Source organism: Apteryx rowi, unplaced genomic scaffold, assembly GCF_003343035.1.
Source record: "Apteryx rowi isolate R43461 unplaced genomic scaffold, aptRow1 scaffold_119, whole genome shotgun sequence".
Lineage (NCBI taxonomy): Eukaryota > Metazoa > Chordata > Aves > Apterygiformes > Apterygidae > Apteryx > Apteryx rowi.
The window spans coordinates 2,109,842-2,134,443 of NW_020447408.1; the positions used below are offsets into that span (position 1 = coordinate 2,109,842).

A 24,602-nucleotide genomic window follows, 5' to 3' on the forward strand; every position below is an offset into this window, starting at 1 on the left:
TTCCCATTTCCTCGCAGGAGGTGGGTCTGGAGCCCATTTCGTGCGTTCGGGAAGGGGGGGGGGGGGACGAATGACTTTTTGCTCTGCTGACAAAAAGAGTCCTGACACCATGAGCGCTGCCGCGCGCCATTAAAATCCCACCGACACAGTTATTTACTGGGAAGACGAACACCTTGGGCTGGCAGCAACAGCAACACGCTACGGAAAGGCCAAGGGTGCGGGGATGCAAAGGCTCCGTAGGCGTAACCTGGGCCTGATCCTGCCTAGGTGCTCAGCAGCCTGGCCCTGGCTGGGATAAGCCCGCGGTGCATTAGGTACCGCAGTGGTCTTCACCCCCCCCCCCAGGACCATCCCGGCATTGCTGCCTTCGCGCCAGGTGCCGACCCCAAGCGGGGATGCTCTCTGCTCTCCGCTCGGAGTCCCCGCGGGACCGGGCACCTCGGATGAGGGTCCCTGTGGGATCAGGCACCTCGGACGAGGGTCCCTGCCTCGCTGTGCTGGGGGCCGGCATCTCCCCACGAGCCCAGGATGGTGCCGGGACAGTGCAGCACCAGCAGCGGGATGGGGCACTTCTCCCCTTGCGGGTTTTGAATGCCAAAGAGCTGCTACACAGGTGGGACCTGCAGTTTACGGGGGCAAGTTCAAGTTAGGGTCCATGAGGAGGGGGAGGTTTTCCTGGTCCCCTCTGGCCAGTTTTGACTCTCGTGGAAGGAGGCTTTAATGCACGACCGGCTGCAYGGTGGGACGACACACCAGTCTCCGTCCTGCCCTCGCACCCCTGGGGAGCCTCTCCTGTGCGTGCATTAAACGGAAAGGGCCGTCGGAGGGACAAGACCCTGCCGCTGGTGCCAGCCCCAYGTTGGGACCGGGCTGTGCCCCCCTTTTTTGAGGGACTGAGCCCTGCTTAACGCTTCTGCCTTGCTGCTGCTGGTGAGCAGCTCATGCAGGTCGCAGCCCATTGGCACCAGGGTCTGGGGACACTGCAGGGCCACCACCATCTGCATTAGCCCTTCCTGGATGAAAACACGTCCCAGTGACTCTCCAGCCCGGCTGAGGTCTGACGTACTGCCCCAGCTCCCACGTCCATAGGAACTGGTGGCAGGATAGAGGACGGAGACCCAAAGCAGCACCTCGGAGTGAAAAAGCGCAGCATGGGCTCAGCTTCCAGGGCACATTGATGCATCCACCTGGGAGAGGACTGTTACGAGCGTCCTGACCATCGGAGCCGCTTCAGTCGCAGTGACCGGGGAGTGCGAACACGCGGCAATCCCCGCCGGAGGCCGGCTCCCGTTCCCGGGCCCCTTCGCCCCGGGAAGGCACCACCGGCTGGGGCCCACTGCAGCGAGCTCCGCCACCGCAGCGCCGGGCCCTCCAGGCAGCCACGGCAGGAAGAAACTCCCTGGAAGGATTTTTAAGGAAATTATTTGGCAGGTTTTTAAAGGTAATTCTAACATGAAGGTTGAGCTGGAACGTTTCTGCCTCGCTGGGCCGTTTCCACCGAGGAGCTGGCAGAAGGCAAGCTGCTGAGTGAGGAGTCAGCGCTGCCATATGGAGCTGTGCTCTGGCTGGTTGCTAAAGAGAAAATCATACAGGGCCAGAACTTGGCAGCCCTTCTCTGCAGAGACCACTTGTGTGAATAGATGTTACTCATCGGCACTGCGCAGTGCTACAGGATCTGGTCCCCGGTCGTAAAGACGAGCTGGATTTTGGCCTCGGTTCAGCAAAGCACTCACATATGTGCCTAGCGGTAAGCGCACGAGCGGTGCTGGTGACTCCCCGGGAGAAAAACCATGCTCAAACACACTCTTTGCTGGATCTGCACTTTCATCCGACCTGCTTTTTGTGCCACGGCTCTCCCTCCGTTTTGCCAGGGGAGGCAGCTCCCCGTGCTCGCAAAGGCTGCGCTCGCCGTCCCCGTCTCGCTGCACCGTTAGCAGCCTTGCACAGCTCGGGAATGACGTGGCTGCTAATCCAGAGCCGCCAGATAGTTGCTTCGGACAACAGCGGAGCTGGTGGGCAGAGCTGCCGCGCGTCAGCGTCGCCCAGCGTGAGCTGGCCCTGGCCACCGCCTGCCTTGAAGCGGACCAAAAAATCACATTGCATCTGGTGCATATTGGCGTTAGATCCTTTGGTTCGGTAGAGAGAGGAAGSGGGAGGTGGAGATCTGCTGAAGAAGGTGCAGTGGGGAGGCTGAAGCAGGCCAGCGGTCCCGTACGTTATTTCCCAGCRGAGAAGCATGGGGAAGAGGGAGGAGGGAAGTCACTGAAGTGAAGGCCAGGCATTTAAAGACGACTGGGAAAAAAACATTTTTGTCTGTATTATGCATAAGCAATCAGTGGGAGTCCATAGCCACGAGGTCCTCCAGACGCCGAGCGTGGCGGATGAGCCGAACAGAGCGTCGGACGCAGGTAATGAAGTCATCCACACGTCTCTTAGACGGGAGACGCTTTTGAAGGGGATCAGAACTGAACGGTGAAAGTCATAAACCCATCGCTCGGGTCCCAGCCTGGCTCTCTGCAGGGTCCCCGGCGCCTCGCTCCGAAACCGCGGAGTTGCCCGCTGGCCACGGGCTCCCGCGCTGGCCGGGATCTCGTCTGCGCGGCCACGGCCGCGCCTCTGTTTCGGCGCTCGTCTCTGATCTAGCTCAGCCGACCGCAGCRGCGTTGCATCAGGGACACATTTGGCCTCCGAGCGCCAATTTCCCCCTTCATTTCATAAAYGGGTAGTTAAGTACATTAGCAAGCCACGTGAATCGGGACGGCGATCACACGGGCAAACGCTAGGAAAGGAAATAGTAATGTATAGCAAGACGAGAACAAATTTAGGAGAATAGAACAAACCCTTGTTAGATACGAAGTGTGTTGCCAAGTCAGTGAATCTGGATGTAGTTAGAGAGGTGTACAGCGTACAGAAAAAGTCTGTAATGCTTTATTCCAGGGATATATATATTACCGGGACAAGCTGTTAGATTGACCTCTAGTGTTCATTTTCATAAGGGACGATTTCTCGAGAAAGTCCTGTTTCGACCAGGTCTCCTCTCCGTCGCGTTCTGAACAGACTTTGGGGGGAGTTTTGGTTTTCTAATGGAGGAAAACTTAAAATGTCAGGATCAGTCTGAAGGAACTTGCTAAACAGCTGCCTGAAGGGCAGCCAGGCGCACGGTGACACGCGATTACCTATGGGAAGGGGCTGGATGCGGTGCTGGCTCCCAGCRGCAGTGGGAGCCTTGCCACCGGCTGAGGGTGCAGCCAGCAGATCAAAGATATATTTATGCTGGAAAGTTGAGCTTGGACGGATCATTTGGATTTCACTGATGCTCTGTTCACTGAATTTTGTGGTGAGCGAAAAAATCTTATTTACTCGAAGATTCCAGTTTTCCCTTACAGTCATCCCCCATCTGTCTCTGAGAGTTATAGCCTAAGCTTTCTTCCTTATGCTAGTGCATCGTGAAAGAGACTTGAGTTTTAGACTTGGTTGGAAACTAAAGCAACAGATCAGCACAGGGTTGGGAGTGGTTTCCCCCACTTTTGTCGCTGGAGGACACTTTGCCAATATGTTCTAATTGGCATCGTTGAGTATCATGTTTCTCAAACTGAAATGCAGATATAATTTATTTGGTTTTGGTTTCATTGATTTGAATAGCTGAAAATGTTTGAATGGCAGCCAACCAATTCTAAATCTTTTTTTTTCCCCTCCAAAGCATTCTTCCCCAGTGTTAGGGAGCTGTCATTAAAACTATTTTTAATTGTTGTATTTTCTAATTCATGATGTTTTGTTGGAAAATATTCATCACTGGTTTGCTCATAGAGGGAGGAGGAAATTCTGGTCTTAGGGAAAGTGATGAAAATCCAAGTAATTTCACTGACCTCACTGAAATTATTTTGGAATTATGTGGGGGAGGATTTAATCTCTAAAGCCTGAAGGCTACAAYGTGGCTTGGAGGCTCCAAAAAGAAGCACTTTTCACCGCTGCAGATTGAGGCAAGCTGAAGAGGAGGCTGATGTCTGTAAAATCGCAGAGAGTCAAAGCCTCATCTTCAGAAAAGCAAGGTAGGGGATCAGTCTGGGAACGAAGAGACAAGTAAAGTGAAGGTGTGCGTCAGTGTTTTCAAACAGTGAACTCCTGTGCGGCTATCTTATTTTGACTTGTTGCAACAGTAAAGACACAGAGAAGCATTAATTCTGGGACATGCTTATTTGCAAACAGTTTGCTGAAAATATATGGACTACTTTTAATGTTAACAATTATCTTAGATTTCAATTACGGTGTTTGCATTTTTGTTAAACTCTGCGACAGCTACTTGATGTGAGCATATTTCAGTGTAAGGGGTGGCACCGACGGCTGGCTTTCCTCCTTGGTGTACGCCTGCTTGCCTGCATTACATGATGTTTCTGCTCCACCATTGCGCTAATGTTGCAGAAGAGATTAATTACTCTTGAAATAGTTCTGAACTGAACTTGCTGGTGAATGGGCATCGAGGCCTGGCCGTGGAGAAGGAGGACCGCTAACTTCCCCAGCACAGACCACTGTAGAAATGGCACCAAGGCAGCCGGAATTAGCACAGGCTGCACTTAGGCTGAAACCAGCCGTGGTTCGTGTTCATTTTCATTTTAAATTAATTCCCATGTTGCTGCAGCTTCCTGAGCCACAGGAGGTGGTGGCACTGGTCAGAGCGAGGAAATCCAAGTGTAACAGCACCGGGACGACTCCAGCACGGGGGACCGGGAGGAGGAACAGGGCAAGGCGGGAGACGGACAATGGCTCCCTGCGGTGACGGGGAGAAGGTTTGGATTAAATATCCCTTAATGCACCGGGCACCTGTTCGTTGCATCAGCACCTGCCTTACTTCTGCTAAAAATGTCCATCATTACTCCATCAGCACTCCCGATTCTCATCCAGTTCAGGTATCAGCCAAAGCCACTGAACAGTGAATACCTTTAATAATTTGTTGCTTTTACTGCATTCAGTCAAGCCAATTACATAAAATTACAGGTCTGGCCTTTCCATTTTACAGATTCTTTTGGTCCTAAGAATGTATAAATATTAAATGAGTCCACCCAGTAAAAGCTGTGGGTAGCATAAAACTTACAGAGCAAACATTTTGATGTGCTCTAGCTTTGAAGATCCTTTTGAAGATAAGACTGTCTTAAATGTCCCTACTATTGTTGAACTCAGACGAGCTTCCCCTGCATGCAAACARTAGTAATCGTTACATAACAAATTGCTAAGTGAATTACGAAATGCCATTTGCACTCCTTGACCATACTGATGAGTGTAATTTAAATAAATCCATTCACGAAGGCCTAATTAGCAGGGACCATTCAATTTGCAGCTGTGGATGGGAAGTCTGCTAATCACAGACTGAATCCAGCAGAGTGCTAAGTGCTGCTGAAGTGCGTGAGAGTTAAAATCACTCAGACCTTTCCAGGGATCAAATACTAGAACAGAAAAATAGTGATTTTATATTATCACACTCCTGGAGGGGCTGGTGCGGATGCTGGAGAAGCCAGGGGCTCCTTCCTGCTGGTATGGTACCTGGTTTTTGGGAAGCAGCTTCTGATCTTTCTCTTGCCTCTGTTTTCCTAGCTGTCAAATGGTGATAAAAATACCGATTTCTTTTACAAACCACTTTGAGGAGAAAAGCTTTTTTTTTTTTTTTTTTTTGAATAACTCCTGTTTTTGCAGGCTCTCTTCAGTGTTTGTATTAATAATCCCTAACTTGGAGAAGCTGCTGATATTGTAAATTAGCTGGACACACTCAGGTTAGGGTTGTTTATTATAAACACCAATAAGGATGTTATTTGTTTGCAGTCACCTATGGGGTCCACGTTGTTGACTGTCCCTAGTGGTGCCAGGTGCTATAGGAATAGCAAAATTCACCGGCATTGTTGTGGGGCAAGTAAGTCGAACAAATTCTCCTCTCAGTTATCTCCAAGTCTGGAATTCAGCATCTCATCACGTCTCCCAGCGAAATGACTCCGTTCTCACGTCCACCGCCTTTGTGCCTCCGGCCGGATCGGCGCACCTCCATGCGATGTGATCCTTTCCTGCCGTTCCTCCCATCGAGACGCGCCCGATAACATCTTCCTAGCAGGAGCTATCATGGGAAAGTAAAATGCGGCTTTTCTCGAAACGTAGGCATGCTGAAAATGGGAGCCAGGAGAGGGAAGTAAACCACAAGGCAAAACCACCCCATCATTAAGTGTCTATTCAGGCCGCAGTCGCGCCGGGATGGGGCACAACAGCACCCTTGTTCTAGCGGCTTTGAAACTGCACAAAGCCCGTGGCCCCGGCCGGGGGACCGCCGGCCGCGTCGGGTTTCACCTGCCCTTGGTGCCTGCGGGACGAAAGGAGCTAAACCTGGACAAAGCCTAAAGGAAATGGTGCCTGTGCGGCCCAGGAGTACAGGATCTGAGCTCGGTTCAGCAAAGCTTGATTTATAATGGCGTTCGTGTCCCACCAAAACCTTGCTGAGATGTCAGACAAAGTCAAGACCTACAAGGCCACAGGTTTTGATCTGCTTTTATCATCCTCTGCAGCAGTGGAGATGCTGCAGACCTCATTTTGGGGAGTTTTCCTTTTTTTTTTTTTTCCCCACATTGCGGTCACGATAGTAAGAAAGATACCCGTGCCTCTGCAAGCATTTTCCAGCTAGCGCACAAGCCTTCCTTCCCATTTGATTGGAAACCCATCAGCATGTTAATTATCTTCTGCTTGTTCATTAGCTTGATATAATTAACACAACAGAATTAACAGAGAAATGGCCTCATGCTTGTGCTATTTATTGGAGATTTCCAACCTGCGGAACAAAGTTAGARCCATGGATCGTACTGTATAAAAGGTGACCTAAAAAAATACCCGGGCTGTCAGCTCTCTGGCATGCCGTTTGTCATCAGCACAGTATAATTATCGGGGACTTTAGTGACCCAATAAATATGAGAGCACAGGTGGTATCCATTTTCAGCTGTTTAATTGAAGAAATGAAAGATCCTGTAATACAGAGTCAACACAGAGAATTTGTCAGGCTACGCTAAAAACTTCAATAGCTATGAYCTTGAGGTCATAAAAATCACTGATCAGGAGTAAAAAATTTTATGGTACAGACGTGAAGAGTATTGACTTTTTCTTTTAATAATTTCATATGCACTATAAATGGACAAAATGTCCTGCTCCAGCCTTCTGCATGGCCTGAAAAACACAGGAGTGCTGTGATCAAATCAATACAAATAATGTCTTAAAACATAAATTTTAATTCATTTGTGAAATATAGGCAGCTTTTTTCTTTTTTTCTTAGAGCTACCACACACACACGCACACACACACACCAAAAAAAAAAAGGGCAGAGAAGCAGGGAATGGTTACTCCAAAGCTTTCCAAAATTTCCTTGGACATCTTAACGCGCTGTGCACTGAAACTTTTAACAAAACAAGGGTGACTTTTGCCAACTAGGCTGGTGCTTTGTCGGCTTCATTAGCTCCGGTGGGCCGGGGCCCGCTAACGAGCCGGGGCCTCCCGGCAGCGCGTTGGGAGGGCGATGCCGTTGGCGGACGCGTTCCCCGGGCTTTATAACGCGGCGCCCTGCCAAGGCGACGCGCTGCCGGCGTCCCCGACGGCACGTGGCCGGCGACGGCACCGYGGGCGCCGAGAGGCCGGGAAGAGCTCTCTTCCAGGAGGGATTTATCCTCCGGAAGTGGGCCCTGCTTAAACACGTCCTTACTACAGCTGGAATCGTAAAGGGGGATTAGAGGTGGCCCAGGTCCAACCCAGAGAGCCGAATGTTTCACAGAAATCTGCAAAGTGAAACCCAGGCCTCGGTCGCGGGGCCGACGCAGAGCGCGCTGAAGGAAATCCAAGCTGACATCGCTATGCTTTGGGTTGGTCCCTCCAGGATGAGTCCTGTTGTTTATATATGTGGAAGCCTTCACGTGAATATTCAGTACTTCCATTTTCTGGGCCTGTGTTTGGCAGCGTTTAGAGGGGAAAAAAGCACAGCGCGTGATTAAAAATGCCGCTTTCCTCACTGAAACGGCCTCCTTCCCTGCCCGTTACACAGGGCCCTGTGCACGTGTGCAGCCACACACCCTGACTGACACACACCCTGACACCCGTGTACACCCTGACACACGCACACCCTAACACACACACCCCCATATCCCCCATGACACCCTCACACCCCTCACCCGCGCGCTGGCCCTTTAAGAAGGGCCGCGCGTGCTACGGGGGCGCGAAACCGCTTCCCGCCCACGGCGCTCGGCGCCATTTTGTTTCTCCCCCCTGAGCCCCCCCCAGCTCCTCCCTTTCGAGGCTTTCCCTCCCCTTTCGAGGCTTTCCCTCCCCGCCCGCTGTGCCCTGCTTCTCCCTCTGCCCTGGGGTGCAGGTGGAGCTGGGTGTAAGCGCTCCTCCGTGTCCAGCCCTTAAACTGCTGCCATCCCTGTCTGTGAGTGAGGGGTTGGAAAAGGAATGGTGGACGCATGCAAGTCTCTCTGCAGCGCAGAGCCTAGTTCAACTTTGGGGACACAGGCTCGCCTGGTGCTAGTTACCGGTTTGAGATGGGTTGATGGTGTGACTATGCCAAGTGCTTCATACTTACCTTTCTTTATTGTGACTTCCATGTCGTCCTTTCAGGGAAAGGCCTGATCCTGGATGGTGCTGAGAGAAAGTTCCCTCAGCTGCTCTTGCAGGGCTGCACCCCTGCCTCTGAGGAGAGGGTAAATGAGTGGTACTATGGGATGCTACAGTTTCCCCGGCCAGGGCCTGTAGCATTTTAATTCTTTAATTGCCTTTCTAATCTTCCTCTGATAAATGTGTTCCCAGTGTTATTTTCTATAACCTGATTCAGTTGTGGTTTGAGGTAAATAATTTAGTAATACTTATTTCTTTTGAGGCAAGGATGTTGATGTGCCTCAGAGGGATAGCTGAGGGTGACTTTCCTACATAAATGAATGTGAATTCTTCAGTGCGATGGGATGGGAGTAGGTCTGAGGGCCACAACGTTGAGTAGTTCTTGTAAAACAAATTTGGGATATCTTTTTGTGAGAGTTTGGTTTTAAATTCTGTTTTAGGGAATTTGCTTTCTTTTTCAGATAGCTGCTTACAGTGTTTAAAGTGTAGACTGTCTATTTCTTTGTCAAAGTCTGTAACAGGTTGTTACACTAATGTCTAATAAAATGGTTAAAAATTCTCACACACGGTACCAGGTACAGGATAGCTAAAATCATTTCAGACTTCTGTTATTGTCTGGAACAGATGCCCCCTGAAAAATGTCAGCAGTTTTTCAATATTAGTTTATTAAGCATTGGACAACTTGATGGTCCTTGTTACAAAAAATAGAACCTTACTTCTATTTGCTAAATATCACTAATGTTTCTGAGCGCACCCATAGAATTGAAATACTGAAATAATAAAAGGCATTCAGACAGGCTAACAAAGCATCTCTGGCCCAACTTTGACATCAATAGAGGACTCGAGTGTGCAGTAGCTCACAGGAATGGGCACTAAGGCTACACTGGCAGTCTGAAAATAATTGACTTTTTTTTTTAATCAAAGCTTTTCCATTTTTGAGGAAGGGATGGACTTACATTTTAAAGTAGTTTAATATTAAAGCCCAAAAACTCAATTAAGGCTGCAACTCAACGCTTTTTCTTCCCCATGTAAATGGCCTTTTGTATATGAACTGTCTCATTAAATTCAGTTGGACTTTCCAGAGAGGAGAAGGCGGGTAAATATTTTTCAGAAGCTGGTGCTAATAGAGTCATTTAATACTAAAACAAATCCCAGACATTTATTTAAGAAGCATAGGTAGAATAGTAAAATTGTAACTCTTATGTATCCAAATACAAACAATAAGGAATTTGCTACTTCAGAAGGCTTGAAATGTTTTTTATTGAAGACAAACACTATATATGTCAAAACATTTGTGTTTAAAAAAATAACTTTTGTTATTCTAGCTATGAGTAGTTTTAAGTGATTTGTTATGATTTTTAAATCTAAATTAGTTTTCTCAAATTACAGATAGAGAATGGCTTATTTCAGTTCAACACGGGACTTTGTTGCACTTTCAGATCTGCATCCAAATCTTGCTCATCCTGTAGGTCTCAGTGACATGGTACTTTTGTTCTCAAATGAAATTGTATATGACTGTATTATATTACTGCAAAATTATGTAATTGACATGTATTTAGATACTAATAGCATTAGTATAATTGTTAGATATAAACTACCCTTCCTTCTTTGTGTATAAACCAGCAAAATGAAAATTGATGCTGTTGTTGTCCATAGTATGTGGATACCACAACTATAGATTTTGACTGGACAATTCAATGTCTGAAAGTATCAGAGGCTTCTTTGTAATGTTTTAAATGAATGCTGAGTTAGTAAAGGCATGTACAGAGTCAGCATTATGTAGTCACAATACATCTGTAATCTACAGTAGTCTTTCAGTACAAGCTATGAACATAAGGCCCAATCCTGCAGTCTTTACTTGTGTGCTCAATTCCAGTGAGTGAAATAATGTAGTCCTTAATTATTCAAAAAAACTTCTCATTGAATACTATGGTGTTTTGACTGTATAAAAATCTCACAATTACATATCAAATGGGATTATTGCTATTTCTTTATTTAGAACAAAAAATAGGCTATACAGTTGTCAGGCTATAAGGAGCTAAGAATTTTCTTGTAGGAGCATAGGAGAGTAGGATGAAAGTAAAAGTTTAAACTTAAAGTAGAAATTTATTTTACAAGAAGTGAACTTAACAAACAGCAAATTTTTGTACTTGTTGGTTTTATACATGTTTGGATGTGCATGTGTGCATAAGAATTAACTTCTGTTGTTGTCCCGATTTGAGTGAGGATTATCTTCACTAGAATAAGAGTTGGAGGATGGGGTGCACAGTGTAACTCAATATTTTTCTCTTTTGTGTTTTAGATCAAAAATAGGAAGTCTTGGGGCCCCAAATTTTTCATTCTTTGCTCTTCAAGATTATGTTTTAATATGGGAGGGAGAAGGCTATGTTATTCTCTCTGTTGCGGCATTTCCCACCCTTGTGTAGCCCGCCAATGATAACGTGTCTTTCAAGTGTTCAGTGCTGCTGGGACTAGGAGCCTGGAGAACAAAACGGAGAGGCTGCATTTCCACATGGATGCACTGCAAGCTATGGTGTGGTGTTATAACCGTATCTCTCCATAGAACTTGAAGTAGATGCACAAAGTGGGGTTGTATGCCCCACGGAAGTCCTAATGCCTTGTAAAGAGAGTTGAAAACAAGGAATTTTCCTGTTCCCACAGCTTTTTATTTGGGGGTGGGGTGGGGAGGGATACAGCTTAGCCCTCTGTTCTCATTTATTTTAAACAATGACAGAAAAAATCACAGAAAAGGGATGAACTAGGAGAGGGAGTTTTATACACGCTCACAATAATATTGCATATTCTTTCCAACTTTTTATAAACTCCTGGTCTTCAGCAAAGTTTAAGTATTTCATTCACAGTTATTCCCAAATACAATGAGACATTAACTCGGTTAAAACATTTAATTATAGAAATAAGACTAATTTTGAGTATTGCAATTAGCAACACATAGTAAATAAAGTATTTTTATATAAAAGCAGCTTCCCAGTTTCTGATGATAGATTGATCAGTATGTACTTAGGAGGTTAAAATAGTTGAGTATACATCATTCTAAGTATCTAAATGTCATAGTTTTTATTTTGCACTTTATTTTTAAARAGACAGTGAAATAGATCAAAGTCTAAGAAATTTCCAGTGTCTTAATGCTGTAGCCTCATTATTTGATTGAGCRGCCTTAAGCAATGCTCTTGTCAAAAAAAGGCAGTATGGCCTAYGCCCTTGTCCCAAGCATGTGTTCCATTCCTCCTCTTTTGGTGAAACTGGTGCTTGTGTAGTTGCAGAATAAGCTAATCAAGGAAATTATCTCTCTGAAAGTTTTTTCTACCTCCTGCCCTCCAAAAATAGTTTTCAGCTAGATCACTTCCTTCAGCCAGCTTGCCATGCTGGCAAAGTGCTGACACAAGGGAGTTAAATATATTTACAACAGGGAGAAGGGAGATCTTCTCTTTTGGAAATTGCAGATTTACATCAGCTTAATTGATGTGAAAAGTCACCCTAAATTTCAGTTCTTCTACCAGTGGGGAGATACAGGGTGTGTTGCAATCTGGTTCAACTGAAAGGAACTTTTTGTTTAAGAAACAAAACCAGAAACCAGAAAAATAAAATCCTAATCTAAATCACTGTATGTTGTTGACAGATAGAAAATACTCTSTGTAAGAAAGATTCAAAGAACTACTTCATACTGTTGTACACATACCTCTTTTAAATGAATTCATTCAAATCACTATAGGATAAGACAGCTACCTTGCTCCATCTAGTGACTGAAAGTAAACTGGGAACACAAATCTAATTTTTGAGCACACTTGAATACAGCATAGCTTCAGGGTATCAGTTGGGTTGCTCTGCTTTGTGAATGGGTGCAAAATTCAGTCTTTGTTGATTGTTAAATTGCTACAATTGCACCTGACAAACTGACTTCTGTGGTTCCCTTGCTGGAACAAGAAAATGGGGGAATACTGCAAGTAAGTGTGTACGTGAAGTGGAAGAGACATGCTGCACTTCATCTTTTTTGAAGTATCTGTATTCACAATCTATGCATTATGCCTCCTGGAAGGACCATTGGGAATTTAGAGCATTAGGGTAATCTGATGAGGAATAAATTTATAATACTAGTTTGTGAAAGAGGAAAGTATCTCCATAGTCTCAGGACTTTGTCTCTCCACCTCTGTCTTCATGCAGTATTACAATATCAGATTCCCCTTCGAGTCCTCTTTGATACCATCTTTCGTTGTTCTTAAATTCCCAAACCAGCACTGTTGTGCTCTCCTCTCAAGCTAGAGAGGACCTTTGTTTAACAAATATATACCACACAGCTATATATTGTTCTATATCAACACTCTCTAAAGTGCCACACTTATATAATCCTTATATAGTCCAGAAATTGTTAATAGCTAGGGTTTTGGTGCGCTGAAACTGCTGCTTGTCATGCTCCTCTGCCCCACTCCTGTGGTGTTACTTGCTGTTCTAACACTTGAACTGTAAGTTGTATGTGGCGTAGGCCATCATTCTTCTTGTGTGTTTGTTCCTAGTACTTTTGTTCCATAGTTGAGACTGAAGTGCTATTGCATAATAAATAAAGGTTTAGCGAAACAGAGAGTTAAAATTAATTTTGTCCTGAGTTATCCAAAAAGCTCATTGCCTAAGTTCCCTTTGTAGTCAGCTGAGAGGTAACAGCAAGAAGGAGGCACCTTTAGAAATGTGTTGCTTAGACATGGATGGGATGTACAGACATATGTTTTTCAGTGTTGACATCCCAGGAAACCTGGACACTCAACTTCAAAATTAATCCTGTCCAGATTTTTCATAGTAGATTTAAGGAGATCTGAGGCCTGTATACAGAGCATGAAAGGACCTTAAGTATTTATGCCTACCTGAGGAGAGAATACCCTAGGACAGCCAAAACTGAGTGTTTTGGGGGGAACTTGGTATCCTCCCATTGTCTTTACAACCAGAAATATATGCATCTATTTTAATATTTTTTTATTAGTCACTTTTTTAAATTGAATGTTTATGTTTTAGCCCTTAGTTCATAAGGTATTGTGGAATAAATAGATTAAAATGGTTACCAGTCAGAAATATGTTTATCATCATCAGTAGAGTACAAGTCCATGAAATCTAATTTATCATATACATCTGTGTTTAATATTTGTATTCTATAATCTATCTTTTTATTTTTTAGAATGTAATTGGTGTGGTTATTGGGAAAACAGATGTCAGAGGCTTTCCAGACAGAAAAAGTAGAGTCCTTTTTAAGTGTCTTTACTTCATTTTCTTACGCGGTGTAGTTTGGCATGTATGACTGAATTTCATATTTAAATGATAAGCAGACTTCTTACTGTAAAATGTATAGAATAGAAATGTGCAAAAAAATTTTGGGGATTGGGAAAGGAAAAGCAAGAGGGAAGAGCAGCATTAGTTTGGCCAAACCTTATCAATTAGAATTTGTTTTGAAAAGCTCCAGCATGGAGGTGTTTTAGATCCAGATTTTTGTAACTCAGCCTCAGGGTCTGAAGAAGATGGTACCAATCTGAACCCACATTTAATATAAATACTGCTGGATTTGATTCTAGTCTCTTCATATTTTTTCTTAAAACAGAAATGTTAAGGGGATGTTTTGAGGAGTGAAACAAATAAGTAGTTTCTGGTCTGAGTAGCACCAGATTCATATTACTGCATACTCCTAAAGAAAAAAATGGGAATAAGATATTGTTAATATGTCTTTTGAAATCTTTAATTGATATCATTGGAAATTGAAGTTATGTGTCTGCAGTTCAGGGATGACACAGACACTATTAAGAAACATTTCCAGCTATAGAGCCTGATTCCAGCTGTGTGTCAAGGGTTCAGCTTTTCTGTTAGTACTGTTATCTTGTTCAGCCTGTTCTTACGGTGAATTTTTGGAAGGAGGTCATCTTGTCTTCAGCAGAARCAACTCTACATAGTCTGAAAATTCAGTGGTTTCATACTTATGCCTCCATGTAGCTACAGTCATATTATGCTTACTGTATGCAGATCACTATATAGTTTTCATTGATAACTAAAAAATAACACTTTGCATAATGCAGTATGATCCATGGAATGTTTTTTTTAATTAGCTGAAAGAGAAAGGGGAGCACGGTGTTTTTAAGCCACACTGACACGCTCTTGATAATGAGCTTTTCGTAGGGCCAGAAACACCTTGTTTTATTCTGTTCAGTCCCATAGTACTGTCTAGACAGTGATATGTCTAGAGATGTAGGTCACCATGTTCTTTTCATACATGGGCATAGCTGTCTAAAGATGACCTACCTACTAGAAAATTTGACCTAATACATACATTTGTTTATACTGTTCCCTTATTTTTTAGTGCTGTTTATGTATTTGTCTGTGTATATGATGATTGTCTGCTCTGCATGTAGCATCATACAGTTGTTTTATTTCTCCGGCGTTAGATCTATAAGTTTATATGATGCTGCCTAAAGTTAAGTGATACGTATACATTAATAAAGTAATACAGGTACAACTGCTTCATGAATTGTAACAGTACCCATTCATGAACACCAGTGTGTTTACTGAAAAATCTGCTGACCTCTAGTGGTACTCACCAGCGTGTGGGTAGTGTGTTCTTTAACTCTTTAAATTTATGGCAAAATCTAGCCTTGTAATAATATTTTTATTACATATTCTAGATGGAAACCAAGCCATGCTAATGAATTTTAATAGCACTGTTTCTTTTTGCAGACATTGGATCTGAAAGATACACCTTCAGCTTTACTATTCGTGATTCACCAACTTACTTTATAAATGTAAATTCTTGGGGCAGAGAAGAATATATTAGATCACTTTCAGAAAGCTTTAGAGTTGGTGACTGTGGTAAGTTGGAGTTTATTCTTAACATGTTTCTGTTTGAATGTGTCTTTCTTCCAGTAAATCAGTGTTATGCGTTTGTGGTTTTACTGTATTTTTCTCTGAGGACTCAGAAAACAGTCTAATTGGAAACAAGTTGTTCAGTTATGTTAAGTATAAAGAGGAAAGGAATAAGATTTCTAGAATTTAGATTCAAAACCAGGAAATATATCAACAAAAAGACTGTATATAAATCCTCTGAATGCTGCCACCCAGAACTTATATATAGTTAATTGATCTAAATTCTTACATTATATTCAGTTCTTATAAATTATGAAAAATAAATTCTGTTAAGTAGTTCAGTGTTTATGTCTTCATTTAGTTACTACGATTGTTTATGAAGATATAACAAAAATTCACTAGTCTTATATTTGTTTATGGTCTGTGCTTTTATCTAAGTTAATAAAAAGACTCTGCTGCCCATAGATGTTGGATCAGAATGTTTGGATGAAACTCATGACTATGAAGAATTTATACATTAGAACTCTGTGTCATTTTGTTTCCATTAAATGTTTTGAGGACTCCTGTGGGACTTTGGTTATAATGTCAGCTGTCTGGACAGATGTGTTTTTCACTGTGAAAACATTTACCAGTAGTTATTGCATGTACACTCACACACGCACACGAGTTTTTTTTTCCCCTATCCAACCTGGAGAATAACCATTTTGCAAAGCTGCTTCTCTTTGTGTATATCTATTTATCTATCTATATTCAATTTTCTAACGTTACTTATCAATGTTTTATTTTAGTTACAATTGAAAATCCTTTAGTTCAGACAAAGGAAGCAGAAAGGGAAGAAAAGTTCAACCCTGTAACTCCTAGGTAAATTTAAAGCATAGACTGGTAGTTCTTTCCAGAAAGATCACAGTTTGTCAGAGGTACCATAAAAATGAATCCAAATGTTGCCTACTCAGTTTTATGTGAGATATTGAAGGAAAATTGTTTGAACTAGAAAAACCAAGAAGATTTTCTTTCCTTATGTGCTTTCTAAACATTTGAAGATATGGAGAAATAACTGCCTCATTATGATTCAGAATTCTGTTTTCTGTATGTTTATTGGTAGTGTTATTTCTACTATTCCCCTGTTGTTTAGAAGACAGGTAGTGTAGAATGATGGTTGTCACTGTGCTACCCTACTGATGATGTAATTCAGCATTTTGCAAATGTTGCATTACATGAATTATATACAATAAAGTAAAAATTACTTGGTAAGGGCTGAAAGGCTTATAAATATGTATTGTATATTGCTAGCAATTCATGCTGCCTTTTCAATACTAATCAAGTATAAAGTGTACAATAATTAGTTTTTCTTAAGAGGAAAATTCTAAAGTTATTTTACAAATTTATAAACAAATTAATTCAAACTTTTCAGTATCTTTAGTGCAGATCAAAAAGAAAAAATCAGCAGTTATATTCCCATGTGAACTGAATTAATATTTTGCTCTTTGTTAATAAACTGGTAAGTGAAATGTTGATCGATGTGATTTGTTTTGTGTATACTATCTAGTTGCTACAAATTATTGATCAGTGAAAATCACTCTGTGGTCAAAACTTGTTCCTCTTATGAAATGGACACCAAACTACTTTCTCTGTTGCATCTACCTGTCAAGGACCCTCAGGATTATTATTCACTGGGTGACATCACTGCAAATGGACAAAGCCTCAATGGAAGAATCCTTAACGTGCTTGCAGCTGTAATGTCAGTAAGTTAAGGGGCCACAAGAGAATAAAGAATTTTTCTCAGCTGTAGTGTGGGTAACTTAATTGAYTTGTGTGAATATGGATTTCTGGATTCATAGTGGACAGGAATTAATATTTTTTGTATGTTTGTTTAGATTGGCAATCATTTTGGTTGAGTTACAATAACCATACAAGTTACTTAAAATTTTCATAAACAAGGTATAGGGAAAAATTAAGGGAATAGAAATGTCCTAGGTCAGTTATCTTTTTGAAATCATGTATATCAAACAACATTTTTATATAGAGACAGGTTTCCAGTGCATACCTTGCAAATATGTAATTTTTTTTAATGAAATACACAAAATGTGTCCCTTTCTCTTGAAGTAAAATTACTGTTAAACTTCCTTCTTTTGGTGGAGTATAGGGCTTTTTTCCAGCTATGCTGTTTTCTAATTTATCACTTTTATTCTGCTAAACATTCTTTAGAGGAAAAGTGACTGCCTGTCTTACTTTTTAAAGGTTGGGGAGCCAAAGTATTTTATTACTCCAGACAAAAGAAAAGGTCAGAGGTGTGAAGTAAAGCTGTATGATGAAACAGAGATGTCTTTTCCAATAGTATGGTAAAATGTATTTTAAATCACTAAAATACACTAATTAATGCAAGAATAGGTAAAGAAATAATATTTCAACTATTGCTATAATATCTTTTAATTTAAATATATTGTTCTTTGATGGCTACTGTGATGAGGCAGCAATATTGATTAAACAGAGACTTAAAAAAGATTCAGTAGAAAGGCCTTGGATATATTACCTATCTGTATGACTTATTTTCAGACAGCTGGCTCATGAATGGCGAAAYGAAGCATAGTTCCAAATACATTATGAAGGGTCACCAATGATATGGATAAATGAATGACTTGTTCACAGAGTAATAGATATGTTACCTATTAAAAAAGTATAATTTGGTCCCACAGCTTAGCTTTTGCATTAATTTCCTTATATATGTGTCTTAGCACATACACAAGTAAATTGTAATTACATCCTTTTTTGAGAGATTTGAACTAATTGGGGACATCACAGCATTTTAAAGCAGTTGCAAAGGCAGTACATTTCTTCCACAAACTGGTGGGGGAAAAAGAGGACTATACTTCATTTTTAAAGCCAAGCAGAAATAACAAGTGAAGTGGAGATAGGTTGAGATAGTTTTTAAAGGTTAAAAAAGGCAGAGAAAAGTTTTGATACTATTTTGGCCCTATTTTCAAATTGTATCCCCCCTTACAAACAATACTCAGCACACATGCCATTGTGTGTATAACTAGTAATTTGTTTACCCAGGAACATTTGCATTTTGCAGATAGCTTACAAGTCTGGTTTGTTTGGTAAACTCGTGGCTTGTCTACCTGCAAGGATATGGAGGAATTAGTTTGCACTAAATTTAGTGCTTGTTGGTTGCAATGACCTTTGTTCACTAAATACAAATAACAAGATAGCATTTCATGCCCAAGTTATAAACTGTATTATCGTTCAGTGTAGTGTTTAACACAATTTATGCCCATGAATGCTAGTAAGTATCTGTACTATGTGCAGTTTTCAAGCCCTTGAGCTGCCACCTATGTTAGTTTGCAGCAGCTGCTTTGGAATCATGTTGACCAGATATCATATTCCTGTTTCAGTGCTGGTATGCAGTGATATAGAGCTGTGTATTTTAGGAGTTCTCAAAAGCAGACTATAGGCAGTGTTACTGTAGTCACCATAAACAATGCCCCTTGCTCATGAAGCTATAGGTAGAGGCAAAGATTCAGGAAATTCTTAAGCGACGATGTTGTTGTGAGGATATTTCAGAGGCTATCAGTGAAGAGGTGGGTGGACGATGCTAGACGAAAAGCAAATACTTGAAATCTTTTTCCAAGAATTAAGAAAAAAACAAAACCCCCCCACTGTTTTGTCAGTATTCTGCCATCCTTCCAAACTTCCAAGGAACTGAATGAGGTTTTGTCAAGGGCCCTAACCATCAAATTATCATTTTTGAGGGATACCGCTGACCTCAATCTAGTTTCATCACCCGCAGTTACAAGGGTTCCAGTGTCAGAAAGCTGGCTGAACATCTGGACTAGTGATGTGAGCAATCAGCTTGTTCCTGCAGAAAAGACTCAGCTGATAAACAGTTATTTTTACTCTGATTTGCTCTAGTTAGAAATTGTTTTTTTCAAAGCTCTGAAATAGACACATTATTTTTCCAGGTATATGCTGCATTTAATCATTTTGAATAATCTAACAGCCCTTTATTTTATCCTGCTTGGCATGGAATAAGATAGGGACTGTATTAGATTAGTAGTAAATGCATACTGACTGGGTGCAAACTAGACAGCTTTGGATATGCACAGCATTTCAGTTGAATGTGCATGTAACAAGGGGATAGTGTCCCCTTTGACCAGTTAATTATAACTGTATTATGTAGTAGTTTGAAGGCAGATGAGATTAATATTCCTTAGTGGCATAAAAGCTAGTATGTATCATTTTCCACATATGTTCACCACGTTTCAGAATGTTTTGACTGATTAGCTTTTTTTAATTTAGTTGGGATAATGAATCTATCCAGCTTGCACAAAGTTGGATCCCACGAGAAACAGGTATCGTTTTCTGTTTTTGATATTTTTGTTGTAGTTCTTAATGTGATACTTACTCTAAAGTAACAAAAAACTTGTTTTTGTGCCTAGTAATATTTGCATCAGATGTGAGAATAAATTTTGACAAATTTAGGAACTGTATGACTGCAACTGTGATATCAAAAACCATTATTACAACTAATCCAGGTAAGATCTGTTAAGTATTCTTTGCTGTAATGCAGAATGCATGAATGAATCAATTGGAGGGCTGATTTGTTCTCTGCCTGCCTCAGATAACTCCCTCTTCTTGCCTGTCTCCATTTGAGCATTGTATAATTAACAGTTTTGTTTTGTTTTTCTCACTTGGGTCTGGAACACAAACTTAATACTTTCTTGGTTAAATACATGGACCAGATTCAATCCTCAGAATTTCATGTGCATCTTCTGTGAACCGAACAATAAATGTGGGCCTTTGAAAATGCAGGATTTGGCCAACCATATCTGTGCATAGAGATATATAAAAATTTCATTCAACGTTTAAAAAAAAAAAAAAAGCCTAATCTCATAATAGCTGTCTGCTTGTGAGTCACCTTCGCCATTTGGCAATATTTTCTATGTTTTTTGTCTCATACAAATGTAAGTTGATCAGACTAAAGGTCCATCTTGCCCAGTATCCTTTCTCTAGATAACAGTTATCAAAAGAGGAGAATGGGCATAGTTCAAGCAGAAAGAGATATMTCCTTGATATTCCCATTCAACTTTTTAACAGCTTGTGCCCCAAGGACCTGCCAAGCTGTAGATTGTGTCTTTAATAATTAACAATCTTTGATGGATTTTACTTGAATTAATTGATGTGACTTTTTAAAAACCTGTGTAAACTTCTTGCACGCAGAATACTCCTGTCAATACATTTCACAGCTTAAGTGCTATGTGAAAAAATACTTTCATTTATTTTGTACTTGTTGTGTTGATTTCATTCATACTGAATTTTTAGAAACAGTAAACAGTAAGTCCCTACTCACCTTCACCTTGCYGTTCACAACTGAATACGCTTGTATCATATACAGCTCAGTTACTGCTGTGTGAAACTTAAAGATTCCTAGTCTATTTAATCATTCCTTGTATGGAAGTAACTCCAAATTTTTGATCATCCCTTCTTTGTGCTTTTTTTCTAGTTCTCGTATATTCCTGTTTCAGATGGGGAACTAGAATGACACAGCATATTCAAGATGTGGACGTGCAATGGTCTTATATAGTATAACCTTTCATTCACAGATCTGAGGTGAACAGGTTGCGCCAGCCTTTAGATATTCTAATAAGCTGGTCTAAAGCTGCCCTTCAGCTTTCCTGGGTTCTTTGAGACGGTAGAATGATGCATCATTGATAATGGGTCAGTTGCTCATATCTTTAATGTAACTTTCCCCATACTACAGAAGGGGCAGTCAGTTACTTAATGACCAATGCTTTTGGCTTCCTTGCTTTTTGTTCTGTGCTATCTAAGCATTTCCTATGTATTCCATGTAGGACTAAAGGTTAGAGAGAAAAAAGAGAAGAGCATCCCTTGGCTAATTGCAAGAGACATGCTGTTGGTACTACCAGAATACAAAAGTTGTAGAATGTAATTATTTTATCATTTTGACAAGTTACATATGTTCACAGCTTTTTAAAATATATTTTTCAAGACACAGCAGAAGCAAATATTCTCTTCAGCTTCCTAAAAGAGAGTGCACAATCGGGAGCTTTGCACGATAAAATGGAGGAGCAATCAAAAGAATCCACTAACTGTAAGGAAGGATTCAGGTGCTTTGATTTCATACAGTGGTATAGTGTACTATTATGGTGCACTTTAAATTTCAATTTCTTATTCCTTGTGTTTATAGAAACAAAACAAAGGTATTTCCTGGCCGAATACTTAAGGTTTAGACTGTTACTGGACTATCCATAATAAGTTATGTATCTTCAGGCTTTGTGATTATGCCATCTTGCAGCCTGTCTGACTTGTTCCTTGTGGCTTGAATAAATAAGAAAAAAGGAGAGGGAAAGTTTTAGTCAAAAATTCATTTTGGGGGGGATATAAAGATTAAATATTAGATATTTTCCTGATTTGACTCATCTTTTGTTTCTTTTTTTGTCCCCAAATCATAAGCCTGCTCCAAAAGGAAGGTACTTGGGGGCTTTTCTGGTGCTTTAGATCAAATCGTCTCCTTTTTATTAACTTCAAATCCCTTTGTTGTTGTTGTTGTTGTTGCTGCTATTCTCTGTTGTTTCTTTCTCAGACTCACTTAACATGTCGTTTTAACTTTTAGTGGAGACTATAGTTGATGTTTATACTGTGGAACAGCTGAAAGTAAAAGCTTTACAGAATGATGGGAAACTTGACCCTGTCTACGGCATTATTTATGGCTACATTTCTACACTGGACATTGATAATGATGCATCTAAAGTTATTCGCAACAGATGGTAAGCAACTGCTTGTTTTAAATTTGTATTAAAATATTTTATCTTTTTTTCCCTGACCCAGATTAGATTGAACAATATTTTAGTCTAGTTCCAGAAAAGAAATAAGAAGACTGCTCCGGGTAATGCTCCGTATCTGTTGTGTAGTTTCAGAAGGAGCAAGGAGAAGCAGTTGGGTTTTTGAAGGACCTGCTCTTTCTAGTTCTAGGGGAGAGAAGAAAGAGACCGTTTTGTCTTAGATGGACTTTGAGTGTCAAAGATGAAGAACTTTGTCAAAGAGAAAAAGTCCCTTGGGAAATCTCAAATTCTAGAAAACAGTTTCAAACTATCAGCGATTGTATATGTGCTTTAATTGTCTGTGTATCTTTCAGTTCAATATGCCGTTGTGTGGTGAATGAAATGTCAAACACATGCACTTTCTGTGGTGACATCTCTTCAGACTCAAAGTCAACTTTTACAAGCTTTGACATACTCGTTGATCTGTCAGATCATACAGGCACTCTTTCTTCTTGTTACCTGTCCGACTGTGTAGCTGAGGAAACATTAGGCTGCACGGTAAGTAGAAGCAAATTAGCTTTTTCTTCTTTTGATCTGAGCTGTGAAGCCTGATGAAAATTAGAAATATATCTAAATGTTCTCCATATATATGTGTATATATACACTGTTTTAAAAAAATGGTGTATGTATGTATGAATAATATATGTATGTATACATTCATACACACACATATACGCACACACATATACATTTTTTAACTAGTCAAAACTTAAGAGTCAATAGATGCTAATAAAAAGAAACACGTTAAATGTAAGAGTGAATAGCCTATTTAAAATACCACTTTATTTTAATTAATTTCTACTTTTCTGAGAACATAGCTGGTATTCCCTAACTTTGATTCTCAGACACCCTGCAATTTATTGTGATCAATCTGACTGTCTTGGTATATATATCACACCAACCACTATGCTAAAAGAAAAAAAATACAGTTCAGAAATGTATTAAAATGAGTAGGATGCTCTTTTCATCATCATTTTGTTTTGGAGATGTTTACAGCTATATGCTGAAGAACTGTTCTGTGGTTTCATGTCATGTCCCTAATAGGTCCATGAGTTCCTAACTCTAACAGAAGACAAGAAGACTGCATTGAAATGGCACCTTCTTTTGGAACGAAGCAAGATTTATTTTAAAGTTAGTATTTAATATTAAACTAAAACAATGGATGTTTCCAATTAGGCAGTATATTTAATATTGAAAAACTGCATGTCATTTCTACTGGAATTTTTAAAATAAGCTTTAATTTTTGTACATATTCTGAATATTCCAAGCAAATATTCTTTAACATAATTTCAACAGCAGATGGTGTCTCTGCAGGATCAGATTTGCAGGCCCCTTTCAGGCAAGCTATGAAGGACACAAACAGCTCCTAGTCAATACTGATTAAGGTGCTGATCTTGCAAAGACTTGTATAAAATAAAGTTGAAGTCACTGATTTCTAGGGCTGTAGGGTTATAATGGTTAAAGTTAAGTGTTTGCAAGAATCAGGCTCAGTTGATATTTTTTTTAATATACTGTGTGGAATATGGGGTTACCTAAATATATTTATTATTTAGTTATCTGTATTTGTGCTTTTTGATTTGTATTATTTTTGGAGATAATATGGTGAGATATTGCTAAAATCTGCACTCGTCCTTGAAGTGACAACAATATTAGGTTCACATACCTGGAGAAATTGTTGAAAGATCTGCTATTATTGGCAGTATTCTTGACTTTCTTGACTTTTTTTTTTTTTTTTGCACACTTTAATCAGAATTCCTTTTTCACTGAATTGCCCATTTTAGGACAACTCTAAACTGACTCCCATTTTTAAACTTACCCTTCTTAACAAAACTCTTCTTACTCTTCCATCTCCCCCATCCCTGTTTCTAGTAAAATTGAAAGCATTTTACTTCAGTAGTGACAGGCGTATAACATAAAATATGTATATTTATGTATACAATAATATAAAATATGTATAACCATATATGTCAATTAAACATGCTGTGTGATGCTTGTAAATAATAAATTTCAAAGTGCTTTATAGCAATAAAAACAAAGAACTTTATTTTTACAGCTTACTTTGTCACCCAGTTGGAGAACTGGATTGAAAGTGAATGTACTTTCATGCAAACTGGCAGATCCTACAGAGGCGAGTCAGAGCCTGTTGCAAAAAGGAAAAAGATTACACTATATGGCTTGTTAACAGCTGGAAAAAAGGTTGTTTCTTCACTGCTTTATTAAAGATAGAATGCTGTTGTCATTGTATTTTGCTATGTTCTGATGAAAAAGAAGGAATATACGTTACTAATCCCTATA

At 40.6% G+C, this 24,602-nt stretch overlaps 1 protein-coding gene across 1 annotated transcript; it reads left to right on the top strand.

Annotated features, from left to right (window-relative positions):
• The first annotated feature begins 10,018 nt into the window (after positions 1-10,018).
• Positions 10,019-24,489, top strand: MEIOB (meiosis specific with OB domains). Its single transcript, XM_026084782.1, has 13 exons — positions 10,019-10,087; positions 13,802-13,859; positions 15,343-15,474; positions 16,257-16,329; positions 17,015-17,210; positions 17,707-17,807; positions 19,765-19,817; positions 19,905-20,000; positions 21,476-21,577; positions 22,100-22,253; positions 22,622-22,805; positions 23,352-23,438; positions 24,361-24,489. Exons 1-13 carry the CDS (start codon positions 10,019-10,021, stop codon positions 24,487-24,489), a joined length of 1,434 nt encoding a protein of 477 aa, XP_025940567.1.
• The last annotated feature ends 113 nt before the right edge of the window (positions 24,490-24,602 follow it).